Source organism: Molothrus ater, chromosome 4, assembly GCF_012460135.2.
Source record: "Molothrus ater isolate BHLD 08-10-18 breed brown headed cowbird chromosome 4, BPBGC_Mater_1.1, whole genome shotgun sequence".
Lineage (NCBI taxonomy): Eukaryota > Metazoa > Chordata > Aves > Passeriformes > Icteridae > Molothrus > Molothrus ater.
This window is the reverse complement of record NC_050481.2, coordinates 58,452,461-58,473,727: the sequence shown is the minus strand read 5'-3', so window position 1 is coordinate 58,473,727 and position 21,267 is coordinate 58,452,461. Positions and strand designations below refer to the sequence as shown.

Below are 21,267 nucleotides of genomic sequence, written 5' to 3'. Positions count from 1 at the left end.
TTGACACCATCTCTCATTACACAATCACTTACTCTTTCCCCTAAAGAAACTCTCACCCAGATACTGGATGAGATATTTTCTCCCTCCCTCACCCAGAAAGGTGTGGCACATTCTGTTACTACTGTCTGAAAGCCTTGCTGGGAGGGCAGGATTCATTTCCTCAGTGGTGGATGTGGTGTTGCACATCCCCATAGTAACTGACTGCTTCAACCACGTGTGCATTTTCACAACACCCCTGTCTCCATCCTCCATCACTCTGCTTGCTCCCAGTCCCTTTGGCAGCCTGTCCCTTTCCACAGTTTCATGCCCCAGTCACCCAATTCCTCACGCAATCTTGGTTTCAGCCACACCTAGAGAATAAGGTTTCCATCCAAGTCATGACTCCAGCAAAAACAAAATTTAGAAAAGGTGGGGTTTGACCCAGACTTCCTTGAATTTCTTCTCATGAGCTCCCCTCCAACTCCTGAAGACCCACTCGAGAGCTAAAACAGCCCCAACAGCCAAAATTCAGCAAAATTTTTAAAAATCCTGTGCAAAAAATTGGAAGGGGTAATTTAATGTGGTGAATCATTACAAAAGAAGTTGCAGCAGCTCTCTCAATAATTTTTGTACAAGAAGACATCAGTTTCTAGGAAAAATAAATTTGAACTAAAAAAAAACCAGCACATAGGGTTAAAAACACCAGCTAGTAGAGGAGGGTGTTTTTAACACCCCCTAGTAGAGGGAAGCACTCACAAAACCCACTTTCAAGATACTTCATTCTGCACCACTTTAAGGACCAGTTCTCAGCAAAACATGCTACGGAGAGAAAAGTAATTTTATAAAAAGCAGGCAACATTAACGGTTGTAGTGAGAAGTTATTTATATGTATTTTCTAGTTCAAAAAACAAAATATATTACATATTCTGAATTGACTCTTGCTATCATTTCAGATTTGAGGTTTTTTAAAAAAAAGAAATATGAAATGACACTTCATTACTGGATTTGTTGGGCGGCAGGAGTAATGTTTAAACACAATGTTAAAACTTCTTGTTTCTACAGTAACTAAAAAAATATTCTTGGAAACTTTCTCCCATTAAGATCATTATGGTGGTTAAATCAGCACATTCATGCATATTGAGGAACAGCCTCTGTTGATGAGTTGGTCACTCACAAACATAAATCCAGTTTGTCATTACTAAGGCTGTGTTCCTCTGCATCCCTGCCTGCAGGCTCTCCTGGAACTGACAAAGAAAGCTGCATTACGGGATGTGATCTGGATAATTCAGGCAAGCCAGATGTGGGTGCACATCTGGGACCAAATGTATCTCTTCTGCATATTCCAAGGTTGAACTCCATGATCCTGGAGGTCTTTTCCAGCCTTAATGATTCTACGATCACTGAGCACCAGCTCCTAAGAGGAGAACCATAGATCCACATGGGGAACACTACACTCATTTAAAATTTTCCGGTCCTAAAACCCAATGGTCTGTCCTCTGTTGGCCTCTGGACAGATGCCTCTCCAGCCCTCAGAGTATGGCACTGTCTCTGCATCTCAGAGTTCACAGTCTGAGTACAGATGCTCAGGGCCAAGACTGGCAGCCTTGGATCCAAGTGCTGGAGGCTGGAGGTTTGTGTGCTCTCCCTGGGTCACCTCTGTCCCCTGGAGCTCCCCTGCTGAGGACAGCACTGCAGCTGGGCTCCTCCAGTGCACTCCCACGGCCAACAACAAAACATTTTCATTTATGTAGACTGAAAAATGCCACGGCAGCATAGACATACTGGCCTTTCACTCTGCAGTTTCAGCTCTGGTAATAAATCTCTGTTATAGGCATGAACAAAACTAACCTTTTATCAAATAATTTATACAAGAATTCCACCTGCAATATCAGCTTCCAGAGAACTCACAGCAATCAGGAGCATTCAGACTCTACAGGAAGCCTCCCCACCTCCAAACATCATAGAACAAGGCAGATAAATCTTTTCTACTTGCAGCTTTAAGAGCAAGTACAATATGTCAAGTAAAAAAATAAAAAAATTAGCAGCATACTGAAAAAAATGGAGTGGGGTTTGTTTCAGTATTATCAAATCCCATTAAATTTCTGGAACATTTATTCAGCTGTTCTGGATAAAATGTAATATCTTAAATATTTTGAAGTATCATCAGATATAAGACTCTCTCATAAATTGCAAGTTGAAAGGTCAATGACTCTGTGAGTGTAAATGGTAACCAATTAGAAATCAAAGGCAGAAGTCCAACTATTATGAAATCCATCTCCTGACTCTACTAAGAGGAGATTAAGTAATGTGTAGCTCCATGGATCAACTCTTAGTCCTTTATGCAGCTATTATTTATTAAAATTTAACAAATGTTTTGAAGGCCACATCGCCTTAGTATAGGAGCAGCCTTGGATCAAGGAGCCTCTGCTTTTTGTCCATAATTACTTTATAATTAATACTTTATAATTGCTCACAGTTTTAACACTTTATAAAAGAGGCACTCTGCAAGTAAGGGACATAAACCCTCCTGAGGGTGCTGCCAGCCATCTCCTTGGGTAGTGATGTATTGATCTGAAGGAATGAGAAACTTGTAATCTTACAACACAACAGGTGTGGATTTCCTGAGCTGCTGCTGTGCGTCCGTCACAGAACCAGGGGGAAGTCCAGATCTCCTGGCCCCGATCCAAGAGCTCTGTCCATGGCCCTCTTTTTAAGTGCCTGATGATCAGCATTTAACCAGAATTCCTTTCAGATGAGGATATGCCTAGGTGTCACCATTTAGCACTGAAGTAGGGATTTTTTATACAATAACACAGAAGTTCCTGTACAGTCAAGGCATCCTCTGATCCTAGCAGTGATGGCTCAGGCAATGCCACCAAACATGACAGTCATGTCCCTAGCTCTTCCCTCCTATCAGACAGTGCTGCAATGCCACCATGTAACTTCTTCACATTGAACATGCATTGTGGGCATTACTATTCACACTGCACAGGAATGTAGCATTTTGAAGAGCAGGAATTTATGGATAGACTCCCTTTGCTTTCCCTGGGAATCCAGGAAGCCTTCTTTGGCCTCCACTTTGAGAGATGGAAACAGAAGGGCTACTCAGACTTTACCACCTGAATAAGTAATTTTAATAAGCAAATCCAATGTCAACAAGCATCAGAGATCACAGAAGAGCTGGCTGCCTTTGTTCAAATCCAACCTACAGAGCTTTTTATTTCTTCCTCTAAGGGTGCATCTGAACCTCTCTTCACCCTTATCTCTATGTATCCGTGTTTGGCTCCTGAGTCCTACTTACAATGTGAACTCATTGTGACAATGCCATCATTTGTTTCTGCATTGGAACAGCATCAACTTTTGCTAATTCCAGAACAACAATTGGTGTTTTAGCACTTTTTGATAAAGATAACAAATAGATATTTTTCTGTTTCCCCTAGCAAAGAAACAAAACCCTCCAGATCACAAAGAGGAATGTGTAGATTTAATTGATTTGACCAAATGTAGATCATTTACATGGCATCTTCACTTATGTGGCATAAACTGATGCCAGCAATTTATTTACAGACACGAACAGGATGGGACTACTGGGAGAGTGTCTCGAGCTATTTATTTTTTCAGCATCAGTCTCATTACATAATTATAATAATGGAAAGATGCTAACAGCTCACTGTCCAGGCAGCAGGCCGGAAAACTTAATGTTACAGCATACTTTATAACCTTCTAGACCAATCACATGAGGCAAAAGCATATTGACAGTAGTTCTATCCAATCACCATAAGCACACGTAGTTTTGGTTAAAACAATGCTTGCTTATTTCGAATATAATAACTGTTTGTGAGGCACAGAGCTCCATTCATAAGCTTAACCTTCCTAATATCTTGCTAGATAAACTTTCTGCAACTTAGAAAGCCATTCAGACAAGCACTAATACATAGCTTTATTGTTCTATTCCCATGTCTTTTCTACAGCTTAAATAATTTTTCTGCTGACTTATCTCATGACTGTTGCTTTTAGCTCTACTAACAATTCTGCTGCATCTGAGGCCTGCCTTCTGCAGTTTTCCTAAAACCCTCTGATTTTATGGATTCCCACAATTTACATACATGACATACTCACACAGCAAACACAAGTTAACAGGCTATTCCTAAGGATTGTAACTTCCATACAAGTGGGCAACTTCAGCGTTGGTGCAGGTGGGCATAATGCCATTAGTCAGTGACAGCCATGTTCTAAACACATGATTCTCCCACATGGTTGTTCTTGATTCAGGAACAAAACTATACAAGAAAGCTTCTAACCAGTATGGAGTCATACTTGCCATAAAGTTACACTCCCTTCCTCAAGTCACTTATTCACCTTCAGATGGAAGAAGAGAATAGAAAGGTACACTGGAAACTGCAACTGTTCCTTTTGTGAAAAAAGTGCCAGAAAACACAGGGAGGAATGCAAAGTGTTTCTTTGCAATGGATTTCAGATAGGCTGAAAGGGGACTCTGTGCACATCCCCTCTCTTTCTTCTCTGCTGTTTCAAGAAACTTCTAAAGAGGTACAGAAAAAGGGTAGGTCATTTTGTGCTTAAAGTAATCATCTTTCTTCACTGAAATTTATATTTAAAAAGAAAACACAAATTATTTTATATAAAAAGAAGGTAAAGATACCAATTTTCTGAACCTGAGGTAACCCTAGCCCTGCAATCAGATGCTCAAGTACTCATCTCATTTTAGGCATCTGAAATATCTCCTATATGGAACACAGTCAGACCTGTCTTTCAGTCCAGATATTCTTTGATCAGGCAGGTGATTAAAAAAGAAAAAATCTTGAAAATTAATATCTGTTGCGTTTATGCCATTAACAGCAACATGAAAGGGAAAAACAAATGATGGCTTAAATATCTAGGAGCCCAGGAAAGGATGTGTTTGCAGACTGGCTTTCTGCAGGTGGAACTGATGTCAAGAGGAGGTCATACAGTGGTGAGCAGGATGAGAAAAAGGTCACTTGTCTTTACAACTTTTGCATGGCCTGAGGACTGCAGGTCCTAAAAAGGTATACATTTTCCTAGGTCTGTGATTCCATGAGTTGTTTTCACCCAAACACTGACCAGTGGTGCCTCTGTGCTCCAGCTCACTGTCACCCCAGCCATGCTTAAAGAATGCATGCCAGGCCACATTGATCCTGTCTTCTAATGTTCCTCTTCCACATTTTTTAAGCTGGATCATTTTCCCAGTTTATATTATAACATAAATAATTGTGCTGCCTTAATTACAGTGAAGTGGAGGGAGGATTTTAAATACTGCAGTCTGATACTGCTGTGAACATCCAAGTGCTTTGGTGAAATGACAGTGAGAGTTGGTTTGCATTCCTATTCTCCAACCATCTTCCCATTGCCCTACATCCACTGCAGCTCTTACTGCACCACGTAAATAAAAGAAGAAGTTCTGGGCAGGAATGCCATTTTTGCTCCACAGCAAACAACAACATTCCAGTGCCCCTTGGACTTACTTTATTTACTGTATCAATGTAGTCAACATAGCTTAGAGACAGATATATCTAATATGTACCACTAAATATTGCAGCTATTTCCAAGTTTTTGCCATGTAGTCTGATATATGCTTCTAGCAGCACTGAAACACTTGGCTTAAAACAGTAAATAGAGATAGATGGAGAGAGAACCCAACACTTAAAACTTTGCTAGCACCAACTACCAAGGCATTCATTATGTGTCAAAGTGTTTGGAGGGTCCCATATATTTATTTATACAGAGATGTACAATGTCCTGCTAAAGTACACAGGGATAGAAGAAACAGCTCAGAATGATTGCTGCTGAGGGTGGCTGCAGGTGTGAAGGGCACACCAGAAACCACTGCTCCAATGAGTGGAACAGTAAAAGAAAAAAATATTTTTTAAAAGTGGTTTTGGTAACTTTTTGGGTTTTAGAACAATTATTAGGGAAAGGAACAGACGAGAAAAAATACTTTTATTTCATTAATTTAAAGGAATCCCAAGACTAACTAAAGTGATTAAGGCACACTTAGGCAAAGCAGTCATCTATCCCCAGACTTTGCCAGAATGCCTCAGTGATCACTTGCATTAGCCTTCAGCTGCCAGCTGTGTGTCTTCAGAGCAGAAATAGACAACATCTTTCAATGTTTATGAGTTGCATGATGTAAACAGTCATGTAAACAGTCAACTAACCTTGCTGGGATAACTTTCATAAACTTGGGCCTATTTGTTACCTGAAATACACCTTGTCCAGGTCCATCCCAAATATTTGGCTACATGAGGGATACCATCAGACTGTACACTTGCACAATGGAAGCATTGACAAAAATCCTAGAAAATATTGCTTGATGCCTCCCATGTCTAAACAAGGAACCAGTCAAAAGTCCCACTCCACCACAGTACACAGGCACAGGACATTCCCACAAACGCCCACGGCAGCCGCTGGATAGAGTGCTGTGGTCAGCCTGCAAAGAGCTCCAAGACATAGACAGCTTAAGTGGTTTGTACAAATGCACACAGGGAGCATTTGCAGCTCCTCTAATTCAGAGCCAAAGATTCTGCCAATTTCCATTGAAAATGCTGGTCTGCAGTGTCCCGTTCCAAATAAATTCAAAGACATTGCCATTTGAATTTCTTGGAGAATAGGTGTCAATTAGACTAATAAGATCCTATAAACAGGCAAAAAAACCCAATTCACCAATCACCAATATTTATTGCCTAGCAATTGTACCACGCATGGGGAGTTAGGAGTAGAGAAACAATCACAAAGACCAGAATTATCATGAGCTGCTTATAGCACCCCCTTTGAATGGATACTGCAGCACCATACTGAATGCTCCTCAGAGAGTCAGCTAATGAAGTGTCTGCACAAGGATCTAGATTCAGATTTTTTCAAAAGCTGCATCAGAAACTGTGTCCAACCTGAATCAGTATGGTTCTCAACCAAAGAGGAAAAGACTGCCCACAGCAGGAGGATGCAGAAACATCCAACCTGTTGTCACAACTAGAACTACAGTAGGTTTGCACCCACGTGAAAACAAATAATAATTGTAATTTTTAAAAAGTCAGTTGGTGTTTTGTCCAAAAGACAGTGGAAGACATTCAACTGCTGCTGACATGTGCAAATCATACTAATTATGTCTAAGTCAATTGACTTACACTTCCCCAGCTGCAGTATCTGGCTGAAGATTCTCCAAGCCTGCTCAGCTGCACTTCAGTGTCACCACTAGCTGTCACCTGAATCTCTGCTGCTGGGGACCTGGCTGGCACCAGGTGCCCTTGACAGAGGAGATTGGGAAGCCACCTCATCAGTTCAGCAGCTGACCATATGGAAACAGAGTTAGATTTTGAACTTTGAAAGGTTGGTTGTTTAGTCAGTAACATTAGCAGAACTTGAGTGAAAATAAAAATGATAGAGAGTACCCTCTTTAAGACTCCTGATTATATTCAAGCTTACTGGCACAAACACAAGTTGCACTTTTGTATGACCTGTTGAATACAGGCTTATTTGCATCCCTGAATTTCTGCATGATAAAACCAGTGAAGAGGTTCAACTGAAAACCTTGCATTTCCTTTCTTACATCAGTGTGTGATTCCTGGGGGATATGATTCGTTTTCTTGTCGTTTATGCTAGGTTGTGAGCTCACTCCTTGTTATAAATGGGTTGTCTATATAATTGTTACCAATTACATGCAAATTGCTCCTAAATGGCACAGACAGCCCATTTGTGCCAAACGTTGGTTTACACTTTGCTCTCTTTCCAAGACAGTGGAGAGATAAAAAAGCAATTGGATTGATGAGTGGGATGTCAACATTTCTCTCCAGTTTCCATTATGCAGTTAAACATTGCCTCACCATTCTTTGACAAATACTGGAATATTTCCAGAAATCACACTTCATTTTTTCCAAGATGGTGATCGAATACCTCCCCAAATCTGAGTAAGAAGTACCAGGTCTTGTTTATCCTCCATGTCAGATCTGCAATTCAGACACTATAAATGGGAACTTGATATGTTTTCCTGCACAATCAGTTGGAATTCAGTTTGCAATGAGACTTGTCAAATGCCTCCAGATTCTTTTGTTTCTGATTCATTATGGATCTGAGAAGCATTTGTTCCAAAAACAGCACTTGCCCAATGTCAAGTAAATGTTCTGCTCACAAAACTGAACCACATTTCAACTTCTATTTTTTCAATTTCCATATCATTCATGCTAGAGAAAATATCAGAAAAACAACTGATCATATGAGAAACATTTTTTTTCTTTTTAAATTGGGAGTGGCTTTAGTTTCAGTGACTGTAGTGGCTTTATACCCTTCACAATGGGTAAAAAATCTAAGAAACACTGAAATTCCTGAAAGAATTTTCTCCTCAAAGGCATTTATTTCAATGGAGCCAGAATTTCTGTGTCAGCAAATTATGACAGAATGTATTTAGCTTCAAGTGTGTACTTAAACAGCATAGACTTCAAGGGAACTTAAATACATGCTTAATTTTGAGCATATGCTTAAGTGTTTTTGGGGAATAGTGTTGAACCACAGCATTAATCTCTTTTTTAAAGGAAAGAATGCCTTCCAAAGCAACATTTACTTTTCAGGGCACAGTGTGTTTTTTAAATCCTCCTTTGATGTTTCTTGGTCTACTTTGTTTTTAAAAGCTCACCAGAAATCAAAAAGGATTAGTAGGTCATGATCCTCCAAGCTACCTGGTATAGATCAGCCCAGGAAAGGACAGAAATGGAGTTTAGCTAGCAAAGAAAAAATGCTTGCCTGAAGCAGTTTGAAGGACTTTTTCTGAGTCACAAATTAATTAAAACTGCTTTGGTATTTTGTTTTCTATTTATAATCATTATCATTTAAAGAATACTTTAAATAAGAAAAGTGGAAAGCAGAATATAGGATATTTAACAGATTATAACAACCAAATATGAATATTAATGTGCATTAAATATCTTCAACTATGCCAGTGATATTTCATACAACAAGCAGTTTTTACCACTCATCCTTAAAAGAAAAACTTTCCTGAACCAAAGTATGCTTACCATTTTTTTTTAAATGGAGACTTGAATTAATATTTTCTTAAAAGCATTGATTGCTAGTATGACATTACAGAGTAGAAGTAGAGGAAGTCTTGAAAGTGATATTAAAAAAAGATCTGGATTCTTACTTCCTCCAGAATTCAGTGCTCTAAATGTGGTATCTGAGCAAACACCAGCTCTTGACCTCAAATCTATATTCTTCACTGAGGTTTGTCCACTAGGATAAGGACTGCTGTGTAGCAGTTAAATACAAAACAAACCTGAAATTTGTACCTTTTGAGGTTTGGTTCTGACCAGCCTTTGAAACAAGATTGCTTTCAGTCAATCGGTTATTTCAGCACTTGACATCACCCCCACATAAAACAAGGCAAATGGCCAATTAGCTAACTGGAAGTTTTCCAGTTCAAAATGGTGCCAAAATGAATGAAGATGAAGTGGAGTAGGGAAAAAAAAAGAGTTTAAATTGGCTGAACAGTCAGCTCTCTATGGGAAGCTGAAAATAGAAATCAGTTCATGGAACTCAGGAGCTTCACTATCTTCTATTTGGGGAAGATCAAACTTCGGCATTTGCAAGTTAAACAGGGATCCCCAAGGCTTCTAGAGAGTATTTTATAAAAAGAGGTTTTATACAGGACCTGTGTATTTTGCAAATAAAACTGCAGCACATTAAATTCTAATCACATTCTATTCATAGCATCTGAAATCAGAGTATAAATTTGCTTCCTACAGATAATTATCTGGACTGGAGTTTTAATCTTATACGTATGCCGTTACGCCTATGCAAACATGGACAACTTTTAGCTTTTTCTTTTCAACAACATTCAGCTATTTTGACATTTTAAGTGGTTATGAGTTGGTTTTAAATAAAGACAGACTAAAGAAATCAGATTATATGTTAAGCAGTAGTATTTGAACTGAGAAAGAAAAGAATACAGCCTGTAGAAAAACAACTTTGCTTGGGAAATTATACAAATTCCAGAAAGAAAAGTAGTTAATCATGCCAGCTTTGTAAATATAACTTCTATAAAAGTCAATGCTGCTTTAAATACATCTATCAGGCCCCTCAAACAAACTGTTAAGCTACATCAGAAATGCATATAAGTATTCTAAATAGGAAAAATTCCCCTGCAGAAAATTTCCCATTATTATAAACTTGTTAGTTATGTTACAGAACAGCACTTCAATCTTCTGTCAAAACATTAGCAGCACAGTACAGTCCAAGTTAGATATACCAATGTTTTCCTACTAAATTGTACTCTCTAGTATGACTTTGTAAAAATGTCAAGAACATCATGAAACAAAGATTATAAATCTTTGTGGAAAAGCAACCATATTCCTGATATAAAATAAATTTTAAAAGGAAAAATACAACTGCAATTTATCTAAATTGTCATTCTCAAAAAAAAAAGCAGAATAACCAACTTCAAATATTACTATGATATCTTTCTTTACAAAATTATTATAAAATTTTGGATATCAGGCTATCAGGTGCACCTGCTGACAAGCAAATTAGCTCTGCATTTAAAAGATGCTGCCTGATGCAAAATTCCTTTTCTTCCAATGAAAATCAAGCAGTGATTTAAAGAAATGGGGGTTTCAGATGCCTAATGATGCAGATAGATAGAACTGACAATTATCAAATTCCTCAAACAAGCACATTTCACATAATTTGGTGACCTTGTACATGCCTAAACTTAAAAAAAAAGTCCGGTTAAAAAGCAGCTTCACGTGTTTTTATGACTTTTATGAACTGTCAAAAGAACAATGATGTATTCAGAGAGATTGTGAATTCATCACAGGTTCTGGCACTCATAGCATCTGGTTGCAAGGGAAAATAACTTCACACTGTTGTTTGTGAAACAGATTCAATTTGACTCACCAAACTTTAGAACCACAAAAGACAAGTTGCATGAGTCTAATAATGCTTCAGATCCATGTTTTAAAAGCACTGATATTCAACCATGCAGCCAGACCCAATGAACCTACTGGTATCCACCACATCACAGAGACTGACCTTAGCAAGGAGCTGAACTTAGCAACAACCTTTAACTGCAGAGCTGTTACTGAAATGATTAGTTACAACAGCTCTGAGCAGGCAGATCACTTCACCAGTGTGCATCTGTGTAAGATCAGGGCCTGAACATGTTTCTTCCCTTCATCTGGCCTCAGCTTCAGGAAAAAACACGTTTCACTTGTCCCAGCCCACTCCCCATGTCAGTGGACATTAAGCACATGTCGCCTCACTTTTGGAGAGCACTGCTTTTTTTTACCTCGTAACTGTTTGCTGAATTGCCTTCCACCAGTTCTCACCTTGGAAAGAACTTTTTAAGTGCATTAATATGGTACAATTCAACTCTACTATACATGAATCACATGAATCAGTAGTGGGACATTACTTACAGAAGGCACCCGGACCCAGAGGAGTCCTTACACAGTCCTTCTCTAGGCAGATTTGTGTCTATCCCTCCAGTCACCAGAGCCCTTGCCTTCCCTGCAGAACACTGTCTATTCCCTCTCTCCATACTGCTTAATGCTCCAGAATCATCTCTAACCTTTCTGCTCTGCCTGCAGGAAGCTGTGCCATAGCACCAGCAACAGCAGTGCTGAATCTTCAACCGTAGCTGCTGCAGCACTTCAAAGGCAGCTACCACAGCCCAGGATTTAGACTGCAGCTGGAAATTGAAGGCTCAAGGTGGGGTCCCCAGGGCTGAGCAAAAAGAGCAAAGCTCATTTGTAAGGATTAAAAGGTGGACAGGTAATGGATCTCTGTGGGGCAGGAAGGAGAGGGAAAAGCAGAAAGAGTGGAAGTCAGTATACAATACAAAAAGCTGAGGAGGTTAAGAGGGGCAGCAAAAGGGGGAGCTGAGGGCACAGAAGAGAGGAGATTCCTGGTTAGTGTAAATAATATACATGTATGTTAGGGAGAAAGAATGAGGGCAGTCTGGAAACATAAACAAAAATATCTTCAGAGAAGGTAGGCCTTTAACATAGCAGTTGGTGAAAAGATCAAGAGGAATAAAATACAAAAGGATGTACAAGTCAAAGACAGCTAGAAAAATAGGCATTGAGAGTAAAAAACTGTGATGAGACCAAGACATAAAATCCATCTGTAAAACAGCTTGTACTGGGACACATGTAACATTTTTCATACTGCAGGGTACCCAAAATGTAAAAGCAAAAATTTTTTATTATTCAAGGTGATAATGGACTCTGCATATGAAGTTATAAAAAAGCATTTTCTTTTGTAAAGTAAAACTACAAAAATTTTTTAAAGAAAAAAAACTTAAACAACCCAAGAAGTTGGGTGTTTAAGACCATGCTACATATTACTTGGGAAGAAGGACTATGAAGATGATACACCTGGACTAGAGAAAGACCACAGCCACCTGCCTGAGCTATGTTATGCTCAGCTTCTCAGAGGGGGCAGTTCTTGTCAATATTTGAACATATGAGCAGAGCTGAGGCCACAAACACACCAAGAAATGTAAGGATTTAAAAAAACGTTCCACCTGCCTTGGAGGCCATAAACTTGTGAAGTGAATAACCATGAAGAAAAACTCTTTGAAGAGAAGTTCTCATCTGGTGGTAGTGGAAGAGAGTTCTCACACCTGCAGTTAACTGTACAGTAAAGCAATGCAGTGGGACACAAACCCCATGGGAAGGAGCAAGAATTCAGACCAGAACAAATAAGTTACTGCAAATCACACCTACCTTAGTGTAGCATAATTTCTCAGTATCTCAGCTTCTTAGAATTTCCCACATCTGAATGCTAAACAATACACACTAAGTCATACCACAGTTATATAATTATATGTTAAGCTAATAAATAGCTATTTTTGTGATCTGAAATTTTTTTAACATAATTAAAATATTTTAGCTATTTTGTTAAACTACTAATAGTTTAATTGTTCCAACTAATAATCACTTGCTTGAACAGCTTAATAGTAATATTCACTTGAAGAACCTCATAATTTTCACTTGTGATATACAAGTCTCCTTTGTAGCCTCATTACTTTCTTAATCTCCAAATGTTTCCTTGTCATTGTTAGAAAGCACATTCTAGAGTTTAAACAGGAAAAGATTTCTAGTTTGGGAATTGAGACAGCTTAATTTTTTTTCTCTCCTTGGCTTTCTGTTCAGATGTGCCAGCAGAGAACTGTGTGCACTGCTAGAAAAGCAACAGGAACAAGTGTGAAGATCACAAAGCACACAGCTTTTTATTTGTCATTTATTCTATATTCGAAAGAAAAGAGTACCAGGCCAAAAGTCATTCTGTTAGTTACTTAAAGTGACTGATGCTAATTGATCTATCAACAGTTTCTAATGCATGTTGAATATCCCACTCATCATTTACAGACCAAACTGTTGACTGAGATTCATCCACATTCATAAGGACATATAAGCCTATCTATTAGTGCAAGAAGTAATGCTGATGTAGTAATAAAAATACACAAAAACACTAGCATTTTTCAGAGCATCCATGGAGACAACTTGAGACTTCAGAGAAGTAACTATTTTTATAATAACAGCTTTATTTCAAGCACTGTTTCTCACTGGATACAACTTTTACATTTTGTGCTAAGTGTATATATATTAATTGAACACTTTCAAATTATCCCTAGATAAAATATATATTATGTGTTTAAAATTATTCCAACAACAGCTTTTCCAAGTAACATTTTGTTGAGTGTTAGTTCAAATAACTGGAGAAAAAAATTAAAAATGCTTTGGCAAAATACCCTTCCACAGTAATGTCTTTAAAAGCATTTTGAGCGCAGGGCTTCCTCATCTATTTTTATTCTGGTATCAGTCAAATAGAGAGGATGAAACATAAACACAGTTATACAGTTTCATTTAAATATAATTTTAAAGAATATAGACTGAAATTTTTCAAGTGTGTGGTCTCATGTTTGAATTTGAGCCAGTCAAAAAACTGCCTGCTGCTTTGTAATGGACAATGGTGCAAGGTGTTTCTGAAACCTCTAATGGCATTGTTGTGCTGGTCCCTGTTAAAACAATGCTCCTGGTGTCCCAGAGCCTGCATCAAGGCAGGAGCACTGCAAAGCTATCAAGCCAGAGAAGAACAGGGTGGTCACTGAACTGCACACATTGAGCTCCTGGAAGGATTGATGGTTCTTGTCACAGGCTCCTGACTGTAGTTGACAATATCTGCCTTCACCACTCTCTGTCATAAAAGAAAACACAGTAACAATCAGAAAATAGAAGCTTCATGCTGGCAAAGCATTCAACAGATTTTTATGAAATACAAAGGGAAAAATAACAAACAAATCAGTATTTTTTTTCACTACCTTACAGGAAACCTTATCAGGTGCTAATGCTCATTATAATTCTAGGTTTATTCATGCTAAGCAGAAGCAAGTGCCTGGGTAGGTTATCACAACACTACAAAAGGAGTAGAATTTTCTTGCTAAAGCAGAGAATACAGTTTTACTTCCACGAAAATTTTTCTGTGTCAGAGTAATAAAACAGAATTTATTTGCAAAAGTTGTGCCATTCATTCTTTAATAATAACTGCATAAATTGTAACTGGAAATTGTACCTAAGTCTTTTTGTCTTTACTCCAAGCATTTCATCAGAAAATATGGACAGAATTCAAAGCAAATTTTAAATACAGCAATACTTTTAAAAAGCTTTGATAGGCATACTGGCTAAAGATTATATTAACATTAAAAGAAGCTCTACATGCTATATTTATTCTCTAATACAATCTAACAGATATTATGCATTCTATTTACAAAGCATATGATAAACTGATGCTCTCTCCTACATGAGGAGACAGAAATGTACTATTTTGCATACATTTCCATCTGAGACAGCTATGTAATATTTCGAATGTACAGCACTGAATACAGTAACATGAAGAATTTAAAAGTTTCTACAAACTGACTATTAGAAACACTATGTAATTAGTTGTAATTAAAAAGTTCCAAAATAATATGTTGAGTATTACAAGTACTTACACATACAAAACACAATCTTCCAAAAGAACTTACTTTAAAAGTTGTTACTTCATGTAAAAGCAATGCAGCTTATAAAAAAGAAACAAACCAAGTTTTCCATCAATACCTGAACTACTGCATTGAGCAGACTTTGCTCTGGCAGTTGGAAGTGTGATGTTGGTTATCTTCTTCAGGATATTTCACTAGTTCTGCCCTGACAACATTCTGTTAAACCATGTATCAACATGATGGATAGAGGGCAAGGAGAAGAATGTAAAAAGAAAAGAGAAGGAAAACAATGGAGAGATTAATCAGTAGTTGAAAAGAATGAATGGATAACATAAGATTATGCAGAAGCAAAAGGAAAGTGCATTTTCAGGCCTTAGGCAGATTTAAGAGCAACACGTCTGACTGAAAGCAGCACTCAGCACCAGGGCTGCCTGTTGAGCTTTTTCCAGAACATGCCCTCTTCAAAGCACCAAAGTAAAAGGCTCATACATGCAATCAGCAAAAGTGTATTAAAGCTAGAGAAGGGACAGAATAAAAAGGCAGGGAATTCAGTGGAAGAAAAGATGACAGTGGCCTATTCCTCCTTTAAGTCGAAGATACTTAAATACTACATTATCAGCTCATAACAAGTGCATTAACTGTACACATGCATCTTTTCCATCACATAACTATCACATTACACCTAAATATATAATCCAAAAGCAGTGGCCAAATTAACAACCTAATATCAAAATGCTCTAAGTTTTGATTTTTCTTTGCTTCATTTAAAAATAAAAGGCTCCCATTTTTCCCCTTAAAGACAAACCAACAAAACTGTTTTCTAATTATTAATACAGGTAATGGATACAGGCTTCTCATTATTAATACAGGGTCAATACAGGGTACATGCAAAGGAAAGTAAAATTCATAGAACAATTTCAGAAAAGAAGCAGCAGAGGAGGTAAGTCTGCTACGAAAGATACCCTAAACCAGTCTAATATTTTTCTTAAATACTTCAACTTTCCTACAATATATTTTCAAGGTTAAAATGAATTAATAAATAATTAAATTCTATTATTTTACAGGAAACAATATATAAACTGGATTAGGAATATATAAACAGTATACATTAAAGATTACCTCTGTAAATAAAACCTGTATGTCAAACAAGCAACCTGTATGTCAAACAAGCAACAATAATTGAATAGCCTGGCAAAGGACCTGGATTTATTAGCTGCTGAAGTACTCTTCTTGAGCTTAATTCATCACATTCATATTATCTTATCTAGTGGACAACACTCATGATTTACTGGACTCCTGGCCTGATGTTATCAAGAGAAAGGTTGCCAAATCCCATGTAGGGCAGTAGTAGGAGTTTTAGCATTAAACAGCATTATCTGACCTCACAGGACCTAGTTTCTTCATACCAATCATTTGGCTAGAGCTGAGGGGCAAAAAAATACCCAAAAGAAAGTCCTGCAATCAGTAGGCAATTAAGTGTTCCTCAAACATTGGTCTAAATCCCATCCTGTAAACACAGGCAGGTTAGTGACCTATGCTTAGGTACACTGTACCAAAAAACTGATGATCATAAATGACTTGGATTTTCTAATGGAATTTCATCCAAATAAGAGTCTAAAAATATCATTGCAACATTTCTTTCATTAGCTTTTCGGTAATTAAAAACTTGGGCTTCTTTGCATCAGATCCTACATCAAGAGTACCATTGCCATAGTTCAAATCACTGTCAATAATGAGAAATAACCTTTCTTGGTCCAGGTGCTCTGTATTCCAGATCTGACTTATCTGCCAAACACTTTATTGTACAAAGCTGGCACGCACACACTGGTCTGCTGAACCAGTATTTAATTAGAGAGAAAACTACACATCACTTACAAAAATGCTAGCTCTTGCCAATGCCAAGGAACAAAGCTGTACCCCATGCAGTTCTTACACTACGGTTGGAAGTAAAAAATACAGAAAGAAAAACATTTGATTAATAAAGGAGCTATTTCCTCACATTTCATCAGACCGTTGCAATTTAAAAGGGAGAGTATTTTGAGGACTGAAAATAAGTCAGAATCTGCAATTTTCTGATTTTGGAACTGTTCTATCTCAAAAAACATGCTCTACTTTCCAGTCACGCATGAAGAGTAATCTAGTTCTTTGTTTCACCACAGTTTTGTCCAAATAAAGGTTTGATTAACAGTCATCTCAGCATTTTAACAGACAAGGTTTAGTAGCTCTAGCTGAGATAGTTTAAAAACTTACCACCCCCAAATGTCTGTCCTATTCCTCTGCTGGAGATCATTGCTGCCAAAGGAGAGCTGCTGGAATGTAACGTGTACTTGCACCTCATCCACTCGAGCACAGTCTGGCAGCTTCTCTTTAAAACAACTTTCAGCAGCAGTTTAAGCTAAGCTGCTCAACTTCACCCTGATGTGGCCAAAGCACATGATCACCTTCCATGTTCTGATTCTGATGTGGGAGCAATACATTCCAAAAGGGCAGCAGCAAATACCTTGGGCTGCATTAATATCTTAAACTGCTGCAGCTGTTTTCTGAAACAATGCAGAGTAAATATAATTCAATCTCTAAGGCTTGTTCTTGCAGTCAACTAACAGAAGTTGTGCTGCTAATTTGAAGGCAACCAAGAACCTCACGTACTTTTCACAAGAGCATCTGCAGTTCTGCTACTCATCAAAGCTCAAAAGTCATGAGCCAAACCCCACAAATTCATACAAGCTAAAATATTATGTTTGGGATTCCTATTACTTATTTGTATCCACCTATGAGTCACATCTATGTAACAATCATAACTGACTCTAAACACAAGAAATAAGATCTTCAGGCACAAAATCGAGTGCTAGAAATAATTTTAAAGCATATTCTCAATACTAGACAATAAAAAATACACATATAGCATTTGACTGTTGGCATTTTACACAAATTCAGTATTTAATGCCTAGATTGAATGAACATATCTGATGTTCTCTGACAAACAGATTCAAGCAAGAACCATCTCAGTTGTCAAAATAAGGAAATCTCACATTACACAAAATATGGAAAACTCAAATATATAATCCAGTGTGTAAATAATGCACATTTGTAAAAACCAAAATCCTTATTTAAAGATTGAATCCAAGTCAACACTTGTATACTTTACGGATGAGTCACATTTACTATTGTCTTGTATTTATTAGATTCTTTAGAGCTTCTGTCCTAGCATCTGTTTATCCACTGATCTAATTTTATAGCCCAGTAGCTGGAGTATTCAATACCTAAAAACTTTAAGGAACACACATCATATAATTGTCCTGCAAATTAAGGAAGACACGTGCCCATTTTAGAGATGGAAGAGGGAAAAACTCCTACCACCACCACACTGAAGGGACCTGCATCTGTCATTCAAGAGTCTATGGTAAAACAGAAACCTGATTATGGCATTGTCCTCTAACACCACCTCCTTCCAGCCAAAAGACCAGCTCCATGCTTTTGGCAAACAGCATCTACACATCACTCCAATTAGGCTTTTCTACTGCAGACAAATAAATTTCTCTCAAGAGAATTTATCTTCCTGAGGTTATGAAAGTTCAAGTTTTCACTCTCCAGATTATGTAGAGAGTTTCCCTTTTCTGTTCTTATGAAGTAATGGGGGTGTTTGGTTCCATACAACAATGAACCTTAAGATACAGCTAACAGACATTCCAATATAATTCTCATTGGGGAAACTCTTAGAATCTCTTCAAAATCACCCTCTTAAAAGGATCAAAGGTTTTACTGATAACAAAGAGCTATTGCTTGTTTGGAGTAGATTAAAATTATGCCCCATTAACAGAACTTTGCAAATTAAGCATCTCACACTCTTTAGCTACACACACACATGTTGCACCACATAGTGACTTCTGCTGTACCTGAAAGGCAACAGTGAAGTTTCTCTTCTGTCCAAATTCATTTACTGGCTTTGTTTCTTCCTTTGTTGTTTTTTTGTCGGTGGTGGTGGTCTTTCAGAGATTTTTTTTTAACCTTTTTTTTTGATAATTAGAGCCTGGATTCACATCAACAGTAATGTATGCCACAGTATTTAATTTATGCAAATTAACTATTTAAAGGCTATTGCTAATGCAACTTGTGTAATATAACTGACCCATATATTCCATTGATCTACTCAACAAAATTAAAAGCTAATTACAATACTAAAGTAGAAGGAAGCCTACTTAAATCTGATACCAGTTTGACATAATTATGTACTCTTGAATTGGGGCTATATGGAGCTTCCTACTTTAAAACCAATCTATAACCAGACCTTTTCTTTAGAATGATACAGTTTTCTGTATAACCCTATAATCAGCCTCCTTTAAATTTAATTACACACCTTTCTACAATCTTACACCTGAGTTACAGAACACCATTCATAGCACAGAGAGGTCTAGGACTGATAGTCCAGTGCTAGCTAAACAACCAAAGAAAAATTGAAGAACTCTATGTGCTCAATTATTTAGAGACAAATAATCACAGAGCTCAAAATAATAGATGGATGGTACCTTAGTAGTAAAAGAACATTTAAAAGACACACTTAGTATTTCTTTGCCCATAAATTACAGCTTTTTAAAACTAATTTGCTTGTTAAGTATGCTCTGTAAGTTTATTTTACAATTTCACTGTTTACAATACAGTTTTCTAGTTAACTACTTCAAAACAGATTCCAAACACTGCTGTGGCAAAGCACTTTCAGAAATTAAATATTTATTGTATATTTCAAAAAGAAGGAGACCAAGCTGTACATAAGAAATGCTTTGCCATTTATGTTAAATAAACTTATTCACTTATTTTGTGGTACATGTTTAACCCTGGTATTGAAAAGCAGATCTAGGCTATTACACCACTAGAATAGCAACATTTGGGTTCTCTAAGTAAATTTAAATAATTGAAATCTCAAATGTCATTACAGAGGGTTGCCTCAGTAGTATAATAGTAGTATAATCTTTCTTTTAGAGGTTTCTGAAACTGGGTTGTAGAAAACAATTTCAGTTTAAACCCATGCATATAATATCATTAATATCTTCCATGCTACCTGTATATGCACACATATTTAATTGCCAAACTAATCTTAACCGTTATTTTTAAACAAATATCCTTAGAACTAAAGTTTTTTCTTCATTTTTGAACATTTTTTTTTCTTATTTCAGAGAGCTGATCATGATGGATAAGTAAGGAATTATCATATTTCAAAAAAGCTGTTGTGAAATCAAATATTCACCTTCAGAACAATAAATGAAGATCTATTTAAAGAACAGTTCTTAATCCACAAGATCACTTTTAATACTAAATAAAATATTAGAAAATCTATGTATTTGTGGAAAATCACCTGTGATTGTTCCAATTCTGCTTTGTTTAATTTGATGCCGAGTATGTCAGCAGCAATTCTCTGAAAACACAGGAAGACCTATGGAAAGAAAATAAATTGCATTTCAATGATTAAAAACAGACATCCTTGAGGTTCTTTCAAATACATCAAACCATTCCTGAACAGTAAACAATGATATACAAAATTATGACCTGTGCAAAACAGATCTGAAAAAAACCTCATCTGGTACTTTCAATTTTGTTTAAAAATTTGAGAAAATAACTCAACAATGGTACAAGGAATGAACAGTATGCTGGATTGTTAAGCAACACTTCTACTTTGCCTCCAGAGACCTAAGTTTAAACAAGCTTTTACACAACCCACCTCTCAAATCCTACTCTCGGTGCTATAAAATATGAATAAGGGTATTCACTAATGTTGAGCACAAAAATGTATTACCAGTGTATTGTGAAATAAGAGATGTAGGTTTCTGAAACAGAGAATAACAGAACTGTGCATTGACATCACCAAAATCTCTACTACATATGTCCAAAAAACAGCAGTATGAAAGAGTTCTGAAGACTCTTACAAAACATTCACTGAATAGAAGTATCTAGGAACAATCAGGATGTTGTACAGCCTGAGCAGCAGCCTGGCAGAGCTAGACTTTGGACATGGTTTAACGCATAATACTGGGTGGTAATGCTGTTTTAAACAAGTGCTTTAATTCATCTCAAGACAGTCTACCTATCTCACTGTTTAGGTAAAACTGCATTTTAAACGTGATTAAAGAATATGACATGTTCAAGAGGAGCAGTTTAAGTGTGCAGTGCTGCTAAACACTGTATTGCCAAGCTGCAGGTTATATTTTATCTGCAGGGCTGTTAACGAAGTCTGAGCTCACCATCTAAATACCTAACAAATATTGGTTTGCATCATGCAGCTGCCACCCACA

General features: G+C 37.2%; 1 protein-coding gene across 2 annotated transcripts in view; it reads right to left on the bottom strand.

Annotated features, from left to right (window-relative positions):
• Window positions 1–13,529: 13,529 nt before the first annotated feature.
• RAB28 (RAB28, member RAS oncogene family) overlaps window positions 13,530–21,267 on the bottom strand; it is a 63,707-nt gene continuing 55,969 nt past the window's right edge. The window contains exons 6-8 of one of the 2 annotated variants that reach the window (XM_036382654.2): window positions 20,334–20,411; window positions 15,105–15,202; window positions 14,098–14,202 (exon numbers count right to left, since the gene is read on the bottom strand). In XM_036382654.2, the coding sequence (XP_036238547.1) occupies window positions 15,110–15,202; window positions 20,334–20,411 (171 nt within the window). In that variant the 3' untranslated portion in view covers window positions 14,098–14,202; window positions 15,105–15,109. Of the gene's footprint in view, window positions 14,203–15,104; window positions 15,203–20,333; window positions 20,412–21,267 lie in introns of both variants that reach the window. The other variant, XM_036382655.2, reaches the window with a different exon arrangement.